The sequence below is a fragment of the Doryrhamphus excisus genome, linkage group LG4 (assembly GCF_037039965.1).
Source record: "Doryrhamphus excisus strain RoL-2023G ecotype Guam linkage group LG4, RoL_Dexc_Guam_v1.1, whole genome shotgun sequence".
Lineage (NCBI taxonomy): Eukaryota > Metazoa > Chordata > Actinopteri > Syngnathiformes > Syngnathidae > Doryrhamphus > Doryrhamphus excisus.
Window position 1 is genome coordinate 694,178 of NC_136360.1, and position 20,418 is coordinate 714,595.

The 20,418-nt window shown below is 40.0% G+C and overlaps 1 protein-coding gene across 1 annotated transcript; it reads left to right on the forward strand.

Annotated features, from left to right (window-relative positions):
* Positions 1-946: 946 nt before the first annotated feature.
* Positions 947-16,620, forward strand: mknk2b (MAPK interacting serine/threonine kinase 2b). Its single transcript, XM_058072346.2, has 14 exons — positions 947-1,112; positions 1,422-1,650; positions 2,691-2,781; positions 2,875-2,976; positions 3,194-3,291; positions 6,798-6,877; positions 6,946-7,019; positions 7,112-7,216; positions 7,735-7,790; positions 7,940-8,035; positions 13,901-14,095; positions 15,524-15,688; positions 15,768-15,808; positions 15,886-16,620. Exons 2-14 carry the CDS (start codon positions 1,600-1,602, stop codon positions 16,184-16,186), a joined length of 1,455 nt encoding a protein of 484 aa, XP_057928329.2. The 5' UTR covers positions 947-1,112; positions 1,422-1,599; the 3' UTR covers positions 16,187-16,620.
* Positions 16,621-20,418: the final 3,798 nt, after the last annotated feature.

Genomic DNA, 20,418 nt, shown 5'->3' on the forward strand with positions numbered 1-20,418 from the left:
GCAAACGATAATGACGTCACAGGCTATTGACACGTCGGCAAGTTCCCATACATTTCAATAGCATGTGACGTCATTATCATTTGCACTTACGTGTCCGAAATAGGCGAAATCCGATATATGCAATGAATTTTTATTGGAAATGCATTACAGAAAAATTGGTTCTTTTTTATCTGTCCGTTGTGAGCGAATTTCCGATATATCCGAGTCCGATATATCCGAGGTTTACTGTACAAAAAAGAGGCATTTGATATAATTTTTTATTTTGTTCGTGTTCAATACAATGTTGATGGGCAGTGACCAGAGTCCCAAAATACAGCCAGAGAACACTATTGGATTGGATATGTTCGAATTTCCTTGCTGTATTGGGTCAGTTGGTCATGGACCTATCAACATTTTTCATTTGGGATTGTACTCTTTTTGGGGGGGGTTGCTCAAAAGAGTACGGTTTGTACGCTCGTGAAAATGTTGAAAATTATGGATGGCCCCTAAACTGGTGGATCTTGTCTGTCGACATGTTGCACCAGCCTCCTGTCTCTCATCCCCTTCACAGATATCAACACGTCTTTTTTCATCAAAACAGTCCTACGTGCTGTCCATGCAGCCTGTCGTAAGGCCTCTGAAACAAAACACAGCGATGTGGTGTAGTGCCATTTCGTATGTGTGGACATTATTAACAGTTGGTGTTTCCTTCTAGCGTACGTCAGAATATATTATTGTAGCTAATACCTGAATGACAATAAATATAACTGAATATAAAACATTTATGATTCCCACAGAACAATAATATTGGCACTTAAAGCCTGAAAACTGTGATAGTGTACTCAAGCAACACGAAATGGAACGCAGCCATCGTGGTCCCGCTTCTAGAAAACACGTGATTCTTCCAGCCTGCTGACGCCATCGGCAGCAACTGGGGGGGCGGGAGTGGGAAAGAGGCGTGGTCAAGGAGGAGTCAGCCATGAGGTTATAAAAAGGCCTCCGCTGCTAACGCTTCGCCACCTTCCACGTACATTCTACCTGCCAGTTCCCCCCCTCACGACCGTCCTCTGCGGCTGTCTAAGCAGTGGGTCCGATAACGACGCCAACACTGGAGCTGTAACATTAACAACCGGGTAAGTTTATTTGTTCAATTTACAAAGATTTTTTTAAAACAATTTTAATGTTACTCTTAGTAGTAAGCAGTAACATAGTAAGTATACAACATAAGTATTTTGACGGTATCGCATGTTGAATTTGGTTAAATTAGCTTAAATAGCCTTGACAGTCCGAGCTCTCTCAAACGCAACACGAAGCCAACTTTACGTCAGCTGCTACACGGCTAGCTAGCAAGCTAGCAAGCAAGCTAGCATATATTTTTAGCATTTCCAATACTTTGTAGTGTCTGTGTGGTAATGGCGTTGTGTGTTTTTCTGTATCCGCAGGGTTCCGGTTTAAAGCGTAGCAGCAAGCTCGCAGTGTGAAATCCTGCTACGGCCTCTGAAACCATTCCGTTTCGGAGAAAGTGCAATCGGATAGGCCTGACAGACGCCACTGCCGCAGCCGCCTCACGTCCTTCCCCACCAAAAAAAACAAAACAGATAACCCAAACCGAAGCAAAAAATGGTGCAAAATAAGATCACCGAAGTCACTGGATTCCACCGCTCTTTTAAGGTGAGTTGCTGGAGTGTTTGTTGTGGTGCGTTTACACGCGTGTGTGGGAGAAGTGCAAACCATAAACACATCTGTTGCTACCCCATCATCATATGGCTGACCCACTTGGGTAGTGGGATGCCCTAGTGCAGGGGTCTCAAACTCAATTTACCTGGGGGCCACTGGGGCTAGGGTCTGGGCAAGGCTGGGCCGCATCAGGTTTTCCAAAAAACAAAAAAACAACGCATTTATTAAAAACAGAAAAATATAAAAAAAATTCAGTGCTTTGGTTCCGATTTTCTACAATAAAAGCTCTGATAAAACATTCTACTGATCTCAAATATCTTAATTTTTTTTCTGCACAAAATAAGATGAAAAATAAACAAATCAAGAATAAAGAAAATCAATCAGTGATAAATATAATAATAAAAACTTAAGAAAGCACATATAGTTGGTGGGTAGACAAATGATTTTTTTCAGATTAAAATGAACAAAGCATTATTAGAGCCCTGTAGACATGACAAAACACGACTATAGTCACATTTATACTCTTTTTATTTACAACATATTGCGCAACTGCAGGGTCTTGAGACACATGCTAACTCGCAAACTAGAGAGCAAGCGACCTAAACGGGTAGCCTTCAAGTTATTTCCTTTTTACCACTTCCACACGGATAGGGAGGATAACTATTAACAGTTATTTAACCTTTAACATGAACATGAATCAAACGTAATAATTTTTTCTGGGTACATGATACCATACAGCATCCATATCAAACTTGCATGGGCCGCACTAACATTAAACTTTCGTATCAAGGCGGGGGCCTCAAACTAGCGTCCTGCGGGCCACATTTGAGACCCCTGCCCTAGTGTCTGAAGCGGGGTTCTTGCATGCTAAAAACAGTTTTGTATTATTAGACTAAACACCCCACTACCTGTCACTGTTTGATTAAAACTTCAGTACCAGAAATATCAAAAAAGCTTATATATTGTGAAAAATGTATAGTTGTTTTTTGTTTTTTGTTTTTTTTTTTTAAACATGATCATGTCTTACTTTCCAGGGCCAAAATCCTTTTGCGACAGATGAATTCACCAAAAATGGATCCCATCTCATTGATTCAACATTTGATTTTGATTCCTCCCCAAGGCATGGTGGGTGTAACTTTGCTGTTGGAGTCACTTTATGGTCCATAATGCTCCCTATGTCAGCTTTATGATATATATTTTTTACATTTTTTTTGACAGACCTACCTTCTAGCCAGCCTATTGACATCCCCGATGCCAAGAAGAGAAACAAGAAGAAGAAGCGTTGCAGGGCAACAGACAGTTTCTCTGGACGATTTGAGGGTAAGCTAAGTTGCTTCATGAGGGGGAAGAAAAACAAACCGTGGGACCCTTTTGTGTGTTTATTTATTTTTTGCCGTCCCCATCAGTTGGGGGTTCTTGATATTGTCCTAACCCTTCCCCCCCCTCATATTTGGCGCCCCTGGTTTTGGACTACATCATCTTGTGAGCTTCTGCTGCATCAACCGGATCATTAAAGCTGGTTTAAAACCTCTTACAGATGTATACAGACTGCAGGAGGAAGTACTGGGAGAGGGTGCCTACGCTCGGGTGCAAACGTGCATAAACCTCATCACCAACAAAGAGTATGCTGTCAAGGTAAGACCATCAATCCTCTCATTTTAAAGTGTTGTCTCACTGTAAGCTAAAATAATTTATCTTGTTCAAGGAAGTTTCAGTCCAGATGCAGGATATTTTTCTTCCTGCGCTTGTTCAGTTCAGTATATTGTCTGCCATTCTGTGTGTGTGTTGCTGCTGTGCTGGAATTAGCTGCCGTCAGCAGACACCCCCCCCACCCTCACTGTTTTTTTTACCTATGGGCAGCCTATCAGAGAGCGGGGAGGGACAGACGCACCCTTTTACCCGACTCCTATTGCATAGAGTCGTCGCTCTGAAAGCGAGCGAGCGAGAACATTGTGTGCTGCCAAAACAAAAACCCACATATAGAGGAGGATGGATTGAGGGAGGGACGATGAACGAGGGGAGGGGGGTGGGCGGCGCGAGTTGAACATTGTCACCCAGTGTGTTTACACATTTACACATTTTTTTACTCTCTCTAAATTCACTTATGAAGACCCGCCTTTATTTCGCAGGACTTCCTTTTGAATGTTTCTCATATCCTCATTTGAGGGAGCAAAACATTGTGAAATGTTTTTTTCCTGTAGTGCACAAAATTGTTGATGCTAATCCCGCTAAAGTAGCTAGTAGGCTATTTTATGTGTACATAGACACAGTTGGCTTTATATAGCCGATATCCTATGACTAATCCCCATTGAGAAAGTATCAATATCATAGAAATAAATATTTCACAAGACTCCAAAGCACAGATCTGGTCACGTGATGACGATCTGTTGCTATTGTTTACCCTTGCCGTGCATCAGTGGATCCCAATGGGACTTTGTCGTATCGGGCGTGGAGGGGTGGGGGGATAGGAATCATGTGGCGGAGGCAGTTACTGGAGGTCATTTGCTCGTTGGATGGGGGGCTCAGACAGCTTCTGCCAGATGTCCCGTCTCCCCTCCCCCCCCCCTCCCCCCTCAGACGGCCAAATTGCATGTATGGACTCCTTGTGTTTTGCAATTGTAACAAAGCCGCGGCATCAAGGGCGAGCAGCAGGTTGTGCATATTTACCATTTTGAACATGTCATGTGACTCTTGTACGCTTTTTCATTGTGTTAAGAATTATTTTGATTAGTTGCCAAAAGTGTGTGCGACATGAGGTGTAAAAAAAAAAGGTCAGTAAGGATAATTAATAATGCCGCCTAACACTTACTCCTTATTTCTAAAATCACAAAAAGCCATAGCATTTCAGTATGTGGAATCAAACTATGGGAGGAATGGATTGAGTCAGAAATCACTCCACACTCTTTATTGCTCTCTGGTTCTACCATATCTTACTTATTGTGTGGAAATATGGGCTAATAACTATAAAAACAATCTTCACTCGCTAAATGTACTGCAAAAAAGGCCAGTAAGGATAATTCATAATGCCGCCTACAGAGAACATACTAACTCCTTATTTCTAAAATCACAAATACTTCAACTTGCTGATATAGTTCATCTTCAAACAGCTAAAATAAAGCATAAGGCTAAAAATAACCAATTAGCTAAAAGTCATCCAATACTTCTCTACAAGAGAGGAGAAATATGATCTCAGGGAAGAAGTACATTTGAAACACTTCTATGCTAGGACTACGTTATGCTAGCCATAGCATTTCAGTATGTGGAATCGAACTATGGAATGGATTGAGTAAGGAAATCAAACAATGCACAACGATGAGCCAATTCAAGAAACAATACAAGCAGCAATACTTCGGTACTAGGTACATTAAAAAAATTGATAAACTGTATTATGGAAAGCAGGAAGTGAACAAATGACACTTACTATGGTACCCATTATGTCATTGGATCGTCATATCACCTCGTACTTCGGTACGGGACAAAAAATTAAAAAAACAATAAAAATTTTTTTTTTAATTCACAGTACTTCGGTACGAGGTGCATTATTAAAAAAACTGTATTACGGAAAGCAGGAAGTGAACAAATGTAACAGTTGCTGATTGTAAAAGTACCAGATGGAGGGGTAGGATTTAATAACCTTTGCTTCTTCCTACTCCTTTTGGACATGTGGAACTGGGAACTGATTATGTGATGCATTCAATTGTAATCTGATGCATGTTCAAATGAAATAAAAACATTACCATAAAGTGACCATCAGTAATGAAACAGAACTGGGTTAAAATATTATTACATGTTATAAATACTAAGTACGGACTGATAATATATATATGGCTTGAGTGCCCGTTTATGCAGTTGACTCAGCCTGGAAGAGTGTACGGGGCTTTGAACTACTCACAGGCCTCTTGTCTGTGCATTAATCCCAGACACCAGCCCCATTGGGCCCCAATTGAGGCCATAATCCACCTACCAGGAAGAGAAACATGCACAACATTCAAGCAAACAATAACTTGCCGGGACTGGAAAATTCAGGCCGTTTACAATCGGTGTCAGCAGTCTATCTTTTCTCTTGGCACGGCACGGCACTGATTGGGGGGGGGGGGTGCCGCTCTCAGTGGCAGGACAAAGTTATATTTAGAGAGCCCGTTCCCACTGTTCTCAAATATCTTAATTTTTATTTTTCTGCACAAAATAAGATGAAAAATAAATGAACAAATCAAGGATAAAGAAAATCAATCAATCAGTAATAAATAAATATAATAATAATAATAATAATAATAATAATAATAATAAAACGGCAAATATTAAAAACTCAAGAAACCACATATAGTTGGTGGGTAGACAAATGATTTTTTTCAGATTAAAATGAACAAAGCATTATTAGAGCCCTGTAGACATGACAAAACACGACTATAGTCACATTTATACTCTTTTTATTTACAACATATTGCGCAACTGCAGGGTCTTGAGACACATGCTAACTCGCAAACTAGAGAGCTAGCGACCTAAACGGTAGCTTTCAAGTTATTTCCTTTAAACTTAAATAGCCAAAAACTTACCACTTCCACACGGATAGGGAGGATAACTATTAACAGTTATTTAACCTTTAACATGAACATGAATCAAACGTAATAATATTTTCTGGGTACATGATACCATACAGCATCCATATCAAACATTAAACTTTCATATCAAGGCGGGGGCCTCAAACTAGTGTCCCGCGGGCCACGAGTTTGAGACCCCTGCTAAAAACAGTTGCGGATTAGCCAGTGGAATGTTTCAAAGGGACACTTAGGGCTCCTTAAGAACACCTGAGATGTAAACAAGGCTGACACGTTGCGCTAAATATAGCGATGTTGGGACTTTGTTCATGAACATGGTTTGGTTCTGGCAGCGCTGGAAGTAGGTTAAATTATCCTTGCAACTATGTCACAGGGTGTGGGGAGTCTTCATGGTAACCACGGAAAACACAGACCCGGTCTTTACTAAGCCTGTATGTGGAACATGTAATCTGCTCAAGTCTGTAGGCACAGATGGAGCTTTTTTTTTTTTTTGTTTTTTTTTGAGTCATATCCACAAATATAAACACGCCGCTTTTTTTTTTGTATTAGTACTTGTACGTTATTTTTTTTGTTTTTTGTTTGCAGATCATTGAAAAAAGACCAGGCCACAGCCGCAGCAGAGTCTTCCGTGAGGTTGAGATGCTCTACCAGTGTCAGGGTCACAGGTACTGATGCTCACCACAACGGAGGTCCAGAAGACCCTTTCCTTACCATTTTTGTCTCTTTTCCGAAGTAACATCCTGGAGTTGGTGGAGTTCTTTGAAGAGGAAGACAAATTCTACCTGGTGTTTGAAAAGCTCAGAGGAGGTTTGGTTCATTGTCACGTGTGTTTTTTTTTTTTTTTTTGTATTTGATTTGAGCAAATAACCAAATGTACTCGTGTACCCTTTTCCTACTAGGTTCGATTTTGGCGCATATTCACAAGAGGCAGCACTTCAGCGAGCAGGAAGCCAGCATTGTCGTGCAGGACATTTCCAGAGCTTTGGATTTCTTGCATAACAAGGGTGAGAACATTTGAAGAATGCAAAAAGAAGCATTTATCAACTCGGCGTGTACCCTTAAGATAAGATAAGATATGCCTTTATTCGTCCCTCAGTGGGGAGACTACAGAATCAGTTCAGCAGTACAAAATACACAATATAGAAAAATGAACAATATAAACAACCCAAGTATTAACAAAATCAACAGTTTTTCCCAGAGTTATATACAATACAGTATGTAGATAATATGAAACGAGATGAGATATATGACCAGTCTATACACTGAGATCTTGCTAGTGAGTTAATATGAGGCGTTATGGGAATACTTCACATAGAACTTAGTATTTTGCATTTAGAGCCCTTAATATTGCACAGTGAATGGGGTCTGGAGTAACTATACCGACTAATAAAAGCAAGTATTGCACAGATGTACATAGTGGCTTATGGCTAGAACATGCGCAAATAATATTTTCAATATTCACGCTTACTGTTTTGACTGTATAAAAGACAACAGTTTGACTTTTTGTGTCGTTTATTTCCAGGAATGGCACACAGAGACCTCAAACCTGAAAACATCCTCTGCGAAAGTGCCGACAAGGCAAGTGTCTGCGAGTATGTTTTTACGTCCGGTTCAAAGTGCTAGCTAATATGGCGTTAATTGAATGATAAGCCGCCCCAGTACGCCGATGGTTATCCAGGAAAAAGGGTGCAATGCAATAATCTAAATTTTGAATTTCTCTCGCTCAGATCTCTCCGGTTAAGATTTGCGACTTCGACTTGGGTAGTGGCATCAAACTGAACAGCGACAGCTCGCCCATCTCCACCCCCGAGCTTCTCACTCCCGTAAGTGGCTGAGTTGAACTTATATTGAACAGAGTTATGGGTGCCTATGAATGGGGAAAATTTGTTGGCCATATCAGGCTAGTTGTGTCACTTTTGGTCATTTTCCATGCGGATAAACCAAGGGGTCTCAAACTCACGGCGCATTTGGCCCGCGGGGACGCTGGTTTGAGGCCTTGATATGAAAGTTTAATTTGTTTCAGTTGTTTTTTGATTTGCTTATTTATTTTTCCATCTTATTTTGTTTTGAAAAATAAAAATTAACATTAAACATTTATTTAATCATTTAATAATAAATAAAAATTTAATTTGTTTTTTGATTTGCTTATTTATTTTTCCATCTTATTTTGTGTCGAAAAATAAAAATTAACATTAAACATTTATTTAATCATTTAATAATAAATAAAAATTAATTTGTTTCATTTGTTTTTTGATTTGCTTATTTATTCTTCCATCTTTTGTGTCGAAAAGTAAAAATTAACATTAAACATTTATTTAATAATTTAATAATAAATAAAAATTAATTTGTTAATTAGTTTTTTGAATTGCTTAATTATTTTTCCATTTTATTTTGTGTCGAAAAATTACAAATTAGCATTAAACATTTATTTAATAATAAATAAAATATATATTTTTTAATTTGTTTCATTTGTTTTTTTGATTTGCTTATTTATTTTTCCATCTTATTTTGTGTCAAAAATAAAAATTAACATTAAACATTTATTTAATAATTTAATAATAAATAAAAATTAATTTTATTAGTTTTTTGATTTGCTTATTTATTTTTCCATCTTATTTTGTGTCAAAAAATTACAAATTAACATTAAACATTTATTTAATAATAAATAAAAAAAATTAATTTGTTTCATTTGTTTTTTTGATTTGCTTATTTATTTTTCCATCTTATTTTGTGTCAAAAAATAAAAATTAACATTAAACATTTATTTAATAATTTAATAATAAATAAACATTAATTTGTTAATTTGTTTCATTTGTTTTTTGATTTGCTTATTTTTCCACCTTATTTTGTGTCAATAAATAAAAATTAACATTAATCATTTATTTAATAATGTAATAATAAATAAAAAATTAATTTATCATAATTTATAATAATTTAGTGTTTTGTCAGAGCTTTTCCAAAGAACCACAGTACTGAAAAAGTGGAGGGTATAGCAGAAGCATTGAAGACTATTATATTATATATATATTACTATTTAATATAATTAATATTTTTATTATATATATTATGTATTTATTTATTGTATTTTTTTTTTGCCTGATGCGGCCCAGCTTCACCCAGACCCTAGCTCCAGTGCTCCAGTGGCCCCCAGGTAAATTGACTTTGAGACCCCTGGGATAAACGGTGCTTTTCAGGCTGTAAAAGACGTTTATCAAGTCCAGGCTGTCGTCCTATTGGTCATGCCCGATGGTGTGCCTCACTGCCTGCTTGACGATCAGTCAATCGTACCAGCCTGGCACCTTCCAGTTTTACCTTACCTTTATCTCTTTGCGCTATCAGCAATGCTCTGCTGAGATATCCTCCAGTTGAAGGTCCGCGTTCTACTTATCAAGTTGCAAATATTGTTTCCCCCGTGAGTTGGAGGTTATGATTGTTTAACCCTCACGCCATCGTCACAACACCAAAAATACCCGAAAGCAGCATGCCCGGAAAAGTGGGACGTTAGCCATGTAACGCTGTGTGTTGACATGTTGACGCAGACGGTCTGTGTGTGTGTAGTCAATGTCTGCTTGTTAGATGGACAGGAGCAGGTGATGGTGGGCGCTTTTTCCCTGCAGGAATGTTGTATGAGGTGGGGGGGGGGGTTACGCCGGTAACTTTATCTTCCTGTAAGCTTATGAATGGAGATGCTATTTGCGGTCAAGAGCCCTGGAATGTACCCCCTTTATAGCAAGTTTGAGGTAGCTAACAAGTACTTTTTGATAATACAATACAAAACAAACACTGTAAAGGTTGGGAAAGCATTGGAATGTAGTAAGACCGGAATGGAAGGCATTTTTTTGTTGTTGTTGTATAAAGTGCTTACCAAACAATACAGGACAGGATGTCCACCCTCGCACTGCTTAGTCTCCACCCCACCGCCTGCACCCCCGCCCCCGCCAGGGCCCCAACCTTGCTGCTGTGGCTCTATTTTCTTTATACAAAGGAGATGGTTTTTGTTGTTGGTCCCTCCCATACCTAGCAACTGAGATGTGATTTGCTAGACGGGTGGGAGGTGGGAGGTTGGAGGGGGGAGGGTTGGTGGGAGGAGCAATTGAACCTGCCCATGCGCCCTAACTTGTTTTTTTTTTTCAGTTGGCTTGGTCAGATGAACAATGTTATCTGGTTTTCATCTCCCTGCTGTTTGTGCTCTCTTGCTGCTAGCCTCCTTATGCTACTGTTGCACAATATATAGTCATAATCCTATCAAATGTCACACGTATGTACGGAATATGTGTTTCTAGGAAAGGGCTACATTTAGTACAGTAAAAACGGTACATGATAAAATAAGCAAGACTGCTCAAATGTCAAAATGGAACCTGGAACAGACTCATAATAAAGCCTCACCAGGTTGTTTACCAACAGTAGAGGCGTGTGGAGCGTGTGTGGCGTCCGCATGGCCCTGACGATGTCACATGGTTTCAGGAAAAGGCCGAGCTTGCGTTTACCAACAAATCCCCATCCGCATTAACCAGGGCTATCTGCAGCACACGGTGGTTGCTTTTTAATGCACAAGACTTAGACACACACAAACTCATCTTATTTTGTGTTGAAAAATAAAAATGAACAATTATTTAATAATTTAATAATAAATAAAAATTTCTTTGTTAATTTGTTTCATTTGTTTTTTGATTTGCTCATTTATTTTTTCATCTTATTTTGTGTTGAAAAATAAAAATTAAAAATTATTTAATAATTTAATAATAAATAAAAATGTATTTGTTAATTTGTTTCATTTGTTTTTTGATTTGCTCATTTATTTTTTCATCTTATTTTGTGTTGAAAAATAAAAATTAACAATTATTTAATAATTTAATAATAAATAAAAATTAATTTGCTAATTTGTTTCATTTGTTTTTTGGTTTGCTTATTTATTGACACACACAAACTAATCTTATTTTGTGTTGAAAAATAAAAATTAACAATTATTTAATAATTTAATAATAAATAAAAATGTATTGTTTCATTTGTTTTTTGATTTGCTTATTTATTTTTCCATCTTATTTTGTGTTGAAAAATAAAAATTAATATTAAACATTTATTTAATAATAAATAAAAATTAATTTGTTTCATTTGTTTTTTGATTTGCTTATTTATTGACACACACAAACTAATCTTATTTTGTGTTGAAAAATAAAAATTAAGAATTATTTAATAATTTAATAATAAATAAAAATTTCTTTAATTTGTTTTATTTGTTTTTTGATTTGCTTATTTATTTTTTCATCTTATTTTGTCTTGAAAAATAAAAATTAATATTAAACATTTATTGAATAATACATAAAAATTAATTAGCTAGGAGACCAGGGTTCAATTCCACCCTCGGCCATCTCTGTGTGTGGAGTTTGCATGTTCCGCCTCTCGCCCAAAGACAGCTGGGATAGGCTCCAGCACCCCCGTGAATGAATGAATGAATGAAAAAAAAACTATAATGACGAATAATGATAAAGATTATAACAATAATGATAATAATAATAATATTACAATGATAGTAATAACAGGGCAAAACAAGACAGTGGCATGAACATGATTATATCTTGCAAAAAGGGGTAGGAATTTATAATCTTTTGCTTCAGCCTACTCCTTTTGGGCTTGTGATCAGATGGTTGAATACAAATGTAAATAATATAAAGTTATATTTGAATTGATGTAAGAAATGCACTGTAATGTTTCATATATTTGCCCAAATAAATATAACTAAAAAAAAGTCCACTAGAGCGCCACAACTGCACCCACATGCAGAGAACCATAATACTTTTTTTTTTCACGAGTACTTATCAGTTGTACACAGAAAGCAGTTTTTGTTGAGTTGCTATTTGGACGAGAATCCCGGGGCTTTTTGTTTCAGGGAGGCCCGGCTCTCCAGACGTGTTGCGGACGGGAATGTGGGGGTTGGGATTTTCTCTCCCCTGCGACAGAAGCAGCTTTGTCTGAGCTGAGATTCCTGTGCAGCACATTTCATGACATAAATATGGACGAGGGAGACGTTGGGGGGCGGAGCTACTTGGCACGTCATATAAGTCTTGCTGCAGTTGGCACGAAGAGATGAGCTCCCAAACGGGAGGAAATGCGTAAAAGTGCTTCCTCGGAGGTTGGAATTTGTGGCTTTGTTGTACTAAATGTCACTTGGATACATAATGTGAGCTAGTGACCGCACTCCTCTTTTGTTCCATTTAAATCAGGGGTCTCAAACTCAATTTACCTGGGGGCCACTGGAGCTAGGGTCTGGGCAAGGCTGGGCCGCATCAGGTTTTCCAAAACAAAACAAAAAAAACGCATTTATTAAAAACAGAAAAACTTTTTCAGTGCTTTGGTTCCGATTTTCTACAATAAAAGCTCTGATAAAACATTCCACTGTTCTCAAATATCTTAATTTTTATTTTTCTACACAAAATAAGATGAAAAATAAACAAATCAAGAATAAAGAAAATTAATCAGTAATAAATATAGTAATAATAAAACTGCAAATAATAAAAACTTAAGAAAGCACATATAGTTGGTGGGTAGACAAATGATTTTTTTCAGATTAAAATGAACAAAGCATTATTAGAGCCCTGTAGACATGACAAAACACGACTATAGTCACATTTATACTCTTTATTTACAACATATTGCGCAACTGCAGGGTCTTGAGACACATGCTAACTCGCAAACTAGAGAGCTAGCCACCTAAACGGTAGCCTCAGAGTTATTTCCTTTCAACTTAAATAGCCAAAAACTTACCACTTCCACACGGATAGGGAGGATAACTATTAACAGTTATTTAACCTTTAACATGAACATGAATCAAACGTAATAATTTTTTCAGGGTACATGATACCATACAGCATCCATATCAAACTTGCGCGGTGCCGCACTAACATTAAACTTTCATATCAAGGCGGGGGGCCTCAAACTAGTGTCCTGTGGGCCACATTTGGCCCGCGGGCCGCGTGTTTGAGGCCCCTGACCTAAACGGTAGCCTTCAAGTTATTTCCTTTAAACTTAAAAAAGCCAAAAACTTACCACTTCCACACGGATAGGGAGCATAACTATTAACAGTTATTTAACCTTTAACATGAACATGAATCAAACGTAATAATTTTTTCTGGGTACATGATACCATACAGCATCCATATCAAACTTGCGCGGTGCCGCACTAACTTTCATGTCAAGGCGGGGGCCTCAAACTAGTGTCCTGCGGGCCACGTGTTTGAGACCCCTGATTTAAATGCTCTTTATGCGTCACAGTTACGTAACTCGGGGAAGGCTCAGCCCAGTTTGTGGTTCTGCAGGACAGCCAATCCTCTTTGCCCCCCCCCCCCACCGCTCAGTGTTTGGCCTAATTCTTCCTAGCTACATAACAACGGCAACGTCAGAGTTGAGCCTTCCTTTGCCCCCCCCCCCCCCCCCCCAGTCCATTTTTTTTCATGATCTGGATGTTCCTGCAATAGCTGTCTCATTGGGTTAGTTGTGTATGGTCACCACCATTGGAACGCTGCACCACGGCACCATGTGACTGTCCGGTTTGGGCTTCTAGCTTTTTAAACCACGAGGTATCAGCTGAAGCCAGGAATGTGAACGGGAGCAGCGAAAGCAGCTTTTTTTTGTTTTTTTGCCACCCCGCACCTAATCTAGTGTCCCCCCCCCCCCCCCCCATCCAACTCCAGTGTGGCTCTGCAGAGTACATGGCACCCGAGGTGGTTGAGGCCTTCAGCGAGGAGGCCACCATTTACGACAAGCGCTGTGACCTTTGGAGCCTGGGCGTCATCCTCTACATCATGCTGAGCGGCTACCCACCTTTCGTAGGCCACTGCGGTGGGGGCTGTGGCTGGGAACTGGGGGAACCCTGCCACACATGCCAGGTGAGTACCCAACAATTTTTATTATTTTTTTTTCCTCATTTTATATTTACTTTTGGTGGCGGCCTGGCGGTCTAGTGGTTAGCGCGCAGACCTCACAGCTAGGGGACCAGGGCTCAATTCCCACCCTCGGCCATCTCTGTGTGGAGTTTGCATGTTCTCCCCGTGCATGCGTGGGTTTTCTCCGGGTACTCCGGTTTCCTCCCACATTCCAAAAACATGCTAGGTTAATTGGCCACTCCAAATTGTCCATAGGTATGAATGTGAGTGTGAATGGTTGTTTGTCTATATGTGCCCTGGGATTGGCTGGTGACCAGTCCAGGGTGTACCCCGCCTCTCGCCCGAAGAGCACCCCGCGGCCCTCGTGAGGAAAAAGCGGTAGAAAATGAATGAATGATATTTACTTTTCACATCCTAGCTTGGTGTGAGTGCAGATTGACACCTCTGTGCCTATCCCAGTGGGAGGAAACCGGAGTACCCGGAGAAAACCCACGCATGCACGGGGAGAACATGCAAACTCCACACAGAGATGGCCGAGGGTGGGGAAAGACAAAATAAGAAGTCAAAAAGTTACCACTTCCACACAAAATAGGAGGAGAACTCACTCATTCATTCATTTTCTACCACTTATCCTCACAAGGATCGCGGGGGGTGCTGGAGCCTATCCCAGCTGTCTTCGGGCATGAGGCAGGGTACACCCTGGACTGGTGGCCAGCCAATCACAGGGCACATATAGACAAACAACCATTCACACTCACATTCATACCTATGGACAATTTGGAGTCGCCAATTAACCTAGCATGTTTTTGGAATGTGGGCGGAGACCCGGAGAAATCCCACACATGCACGGGGAGAACTTACAAACTCCACACAGCAATGCCTGAGGGTGGAATTGAACTCGGGTCACCTAGCTGTGAGTCCTGCGCGCTAACTACTGGATTCATTCATTCATTCATTTTCTACCGCTTATCCTCACGAGGGTCGTGAGGGGTGCTGGAGCCTATCCCAGCTGTCTCCGGGCAAGAGAGGCGGGGTACACCCTGGACTGGTGGCCAGCCAATCACAGGGCACATATAGACAAACAACCATTCACACTCACATTCATACCTATGGACAATTTGGAGTGGCTAATTAACCTAGCATGTTTTTGGAATGTGGGAGGAAACCGGAGTACCCGGAGAAAACCCACGCATGCACGGGGAGAACATGCAAACTCCACACAGAGATGGCAGAGGGAGGAATCGAACCCTGGTCTGCAGCACCATTATTTAAAACAAAAACAACAATTGATGAAAATAAATATTACCATTTCATATTTCAAACAATATTTAAGGTGTGCATCATAGCATAAATAAAGTCCACTTTACAATTGACTGGCTCATACACTGGGATTCTAACTTTTTTTTTTTTTTTTTTTCCCAAATTCTCCAGAATACGCTGTTTGAAAGTATTCAAGAAGCAAAGTACGAGTTCCCGGACAAAGACTGGGCTCATATCTCCTCAAGTGCCAAAGACCTTATATCCAGACTTCTGGTCCGGGATGCCAAAAACCGCCTTAGCGCTAATCAGGTGCTGCAGCATCCGTGGGTGCAGGGGGTAAGTGTCCGTCCACACGTTGTTGCCTTTACTAACCTGCAGGTAATAGGTTTTTATGGGCATGCCTTTTTTCTTCTAGGGTGCATCAAATACTCTGCAAACGCCTCTTTTTCATCAGAGGTGAGGCAACCGCTTGTTTTTGTCCTTTTTTAAAAAAATGATATTTAATTTATATTTTCCTTCCTCCTGTTTCTCAGAACCAGCAACGCAAGGGATTTGACCTTCTTTGCCGACAAGGTCATGGCCGTGAACCGGCAGCTGGCCGAACAGGACGGCATGGAGGATCAGCAGCAGCATCAGCAGCAGGACACCCCCGTCGTGGTCGCCGCCGCCGCCGCCGCCGCCGCCGCCGGGTCGTCCGTGCACCTCTCCCCTCCTTCCAACTCCAAGCTGGCCAGACGCAGGCAGCGGGGCAGCCAGCCCAAAGGGGGGCCCGTTTCCGCCGCCGAGCTGCGCCAGCTTTTGGCCCCTCTCGTTATCGTGGGCGACTGTGCCTGAAAACTTTTTTTTGTCAACGTTGAAATCGGAGGCCTGATGCAATTTTTTTTTTTTTTTTTTTTTTTTTGTGAATTAAGCCTCCATGTTTGTCGACTCTGGCTGGCCTTGGTCCTTCGCCATTTAGGCTTTTTCTGCCTCGCTGTAAAGGAGGGGGGGGCAGTTCTTCCTCTAAATGCCTTTTGACCTTCTACGGCACTTCTGAAGCACATCAGCCCAGGGCCTGCAAGTACACAGATGCACTTCCAGGTTTTTGTATTTTTTAAATTATGTTGTTTTTTTTTCTTGCTCAGTTCAGCGAAATCCGAATTTTTTTGTTTTTTTTGTGAACGCAAGCTCAGACACCAAAGGACAACCTATCGTGCTGCTCCCACGTTACATACAACTGGATCCACTGTGAATTAATTTGTCCGGAATGTTCTCTTTGCCTGTATGTTCATCTGCACATGCGTACCAAGCTTATGCAACATATGCCAAGATGAAGGCCGTTCCTTGTTTTGAGGAATCCACTATACCGGGGGTCGGAAAGCCAATGCTGTATATGTGCCTGGTGCGGTTATTGTATAGCCGGGGGGGGGGGGGGCGGGGTTGGGGTGGCGTGGTGGCGGCGGCGGCGGGGGACTTCAATTTCCTGCTTCTTTTTGGTCTCCGTTCATAACAAAGCAATGGAGTCGGGCTTGGTGGCCATGCCGCTAAACGCTGCGTTAGCACTGCCATGCTAGCCATGATTGGACTCGTGCACACTGATGTAATACTTTTCCGTGTATATGAGGCTAATTATTATTTCACACGGGTATAATGCATAGCCCCCCACCCCTCTACCCAAAAAAGAAAACAACGCAATCTTCAACCATATCTGGTATGTTGGTGATTTTTTTTTTTTTAATATCAAAGTTTATCCCATCGCCACACATGCAATTATGCTTTTTTTTTTTTTTTTCCGAAATACAAGCAATGTATGCATCAGTTCTAACCTTTCTGGCAGTAAAAGGTTAGAAACCCCTACATGGTTAGGGTTGGAAAAGCACATAACGGCCAATGTGACCTCAGCGTCATTTGTTCATTGAATACACTTATTTGGACCACCGTCGTTTCAATGTTTTTTTTTTGTTGGTTTTTTTTTTGATGAGACGTCCATTTTCACATTAAAAAAAAAAAAAAAAAAAAACACCCCATCATTAAAAAAAAAAAAAAAAAAAGGAAAACATTCCACAAAAAAAAATGTAGCTGTATTATGTTTACTTTGGTTTTTTTATGTTTAAAAACTCCATGTGAATGTGCCACTTTTTCATTTTTGTAACGCTTTTTTTTTTTTTTTCTACTTGGTGATCGTCATGGAGGTGATGTTGAGTTCAGGTGAAACACCGACTCTTTTCCTTAAGTTTTGTATGTTTTTAAAAATTCGGAGTCGGAGTTGTGGCAGAAGTTTTAGTTTAGAGCTGGAGCGTTCTTGCCCAGAATTTTCCTTTTTTTTTTTTTTTTTTTTTAAATGTTGGCAATAATTTGTTTCCTCAGACTTACATAAAGTGTGATGGGGGGGGGGACGGAATAGCGATGAGTGAGGCCTGACCACGTGGTAGCCGTTTCACTAAAGAGGGTTCGAATCATGACGTGGCACATTTCACCGCCGACCGTCTTTCATCCATCCATCCATCCATCCATCCATCCTGACTTGTCCTCTGCCAGGACTCTGGAAAAACTGTTCCCGGTTCCTGCTGATCACGGGAACACTGCAAACGTCGGCTAAAACTTTCTACACATGCATCATCATTATGGAGGGGGGGGGGGGCTTTATGTCTTATAATAAGACTTTTGTATATGCAGCTGTTTTTTTCTCTATTTGGGGGAAACAACTTTGCTAAATCCAAAAGAATTACGCAATCCTGTTTTTTTTTTTTTTAACACCTATTACAGTATTTGTACTTTTGGACGGGGTTTGATACTTTCAATTGCACACATTCACGCACGGGATATACGCTAATACTCTGATTGGTGTAATAAGAAGAGTTCTCTCGGTCATGATCATTTCTATTTTTTGGTGAAATGGCAGTTTTTCGACTGTCTTCTAGTAGTGGAAAGGGGAGAAAATTCTGTATTTTTTTGTTGTGTTTCAAGTAAGGATGTCCGATATTGGTTTTGTTTTTGTATGAAAACCGATATACCGATATGTGTAACATGACTATGAACACAGCATTTTTTTTTAAATATCGGTTTTTCACAAAATAAGATCAAATTATCGGACATCCCTAGTTTTCAAGTCATTCATGTGGACAGTGTCAGCCTTTTCCCACAATCCTGAATGTAACTCCACAGGCGAAGAAGCATTTACAAATCCAGAGACACCGATCAAAGCTTTTCTATGAAAATTCAAACTCTCTTAAAGTGAGAGAAATAACTGCCTGTGGCGATCGGTTTTGAGAATCGACTTTTTTTTTTTTTTTTTCGTACCATCGCAAATCCCAGCAATGGAATAGCAACACTTAAAAAAAAAAAATTTACAGTGACAGAAATTTGATTGAAGCACTTTACTGTACCATGTGAATGATTGCAGTTCAACCGAGGCAACACTTAAAAACAGTTGTTCCAGATTTTTGTATTGTTTTTCTAAAAAAAAAAAAAGGCAATAAAATGCTTTAAAAAAAAAAAAGACTCACGTGTCTTGTGATTTATATCTATTAATTATTCCTCAAGTTACAGTACCCGCCTAAAGGGGTAGGGTGGAAATAACTGCACGGTACTTTCCCTGGCATGTGTTTACTCCTGCGTGCCTCGCAGGTTTCGTATTAACTCGTATTTTATCTTTTGACCCAAGGCTGAGAACATGACGTCTGATTCAGTGCTGTAAATCATCTTATCAGTATCACAAACTGATATTTCAGCTATGTCACATGTGTTCTTGGAAGTGACGGCTGCCTGAAATGTGACTGAATTTGCTTCCGCTTTGCGTCAGCCATTCCTGTGCCACCCTGGGGGCCCGGTTGGGCAGGCAGGCCTAGACTGATGCAACCATGCTGCAAGAGCTGCATTGACTCACGGTGGTGTCTTGTGCTGATACTGTATGAAATGACTTAGCAACATTTGCAGAATCACAGTAATTAATTTTTAATAGCAATGCCAGTCAGTGAAAAAGTATGTGCCGATACATCCATCCATCATCCAAAAATTCTCTTTTTCACTGTAAGTCTCTCAGGAAAATTCAATACAAAACACAGAAATTCATTGCATAACGTTTTTTTTCTGGCCTTGCAAACGTCACAAGGTTGTAGGATACTAAATGATGCAACAGCAGTGGGGATATTCATAACATTTACACAGTTGATAAATACACTCTAGTATCTGTCGCCCTCTAGTGGACGTTCCGGGCACTCACATCGACTCCGGCAGTTCCAACGTACGTGTGGCTAATGAGCTAATTAAAATGTTTGTAATTGGTCGGGGTAAAAGGCACATAAGGAGGTGACTGACGGTTTATTTTTTTAGTTTCACATTGAAACTGAAGGTTTAAATGTGAGCAAGGCAGGTAGGCACCATGGCGGAAGTTTTTCTTGATACCTTTTAGTTTTAGCTCGATACGGTTTTTGCTAGCAACACAGACGTTATGTTCTTTTGAAAGTCGTTTAAATTTGCTTTTTTTTTTAAACGCCAAAGCCCTCTTGTGTCCAGTAACTTATTCCACTTTTTTTTTATTAAACAACGTAACGACATAGAGATATAACAAGCAATATTGATGTTGATAGGCTTTAAGTTTGGTTTAAGTACGGTTTTAGCTAGTGACACAATATGTCGCTATGTTGCATCCCGCTTTTAATTTGAAAATCAGACAACTTGTGTACTTATTTGGGGCCTATTTTATACATGTGTGTGATACAAAGGTGAGCTTTGTAGTAGTACAGAACTGTGGAGCAGTAACTCTTTCAACAATTATTAACCATTGCAAATAATCGGACAATTCATGCTTCTGTTACTAGGGGTCTCAAACACGCGGCCCGCGGGCCAAATGTGGACCGCAGGACACTAGTTTGAGGCCCCCGCCTTGACATGAAAGTTTAATGTTAGTGCAGCCCGCGCAAGTTTGATATGGATGCTGTATGGTATCATGTACCCAGAAAAAATTATTACGTTTGATTCATGTTCATGTTAAAGGTTAAATAACTGTTAATAGTTATCCTCCCTATCCGTGTGGAAGTGGTAAGTTTTTGGCTATTTAAGTTGAAAGGAAATAACTTGAAGGCTAC

What these genes read in the sequence shown, in the direction of transcription:
- mknk2b (XM_058072346.2), top strand. Translation starts at nt 1,600, where the DNA reads ATGGTGCAAAATAAGATCACCGAAGTCACTGGATTCCACCGCTCTTTT. An exon ending in GTTTGAAAAGCTCAGAGGAG is followed by an intron (nt 7,020 to 7,111) that starts GTTTGGTTCATT and finishes TTTTCCTACTAG; the next exon opens with GTTCGATTTTGGCGCATATT. An exon ending in TCTGCGAAAGTGCCGACAAG is followed by an intron (nt 7,791 to 7,939) that starts GCAAGTGTCTGC and finishes TCTCTCGCTCAG; the next exon opens with ATCTCTCCGGTTAAGATTTG.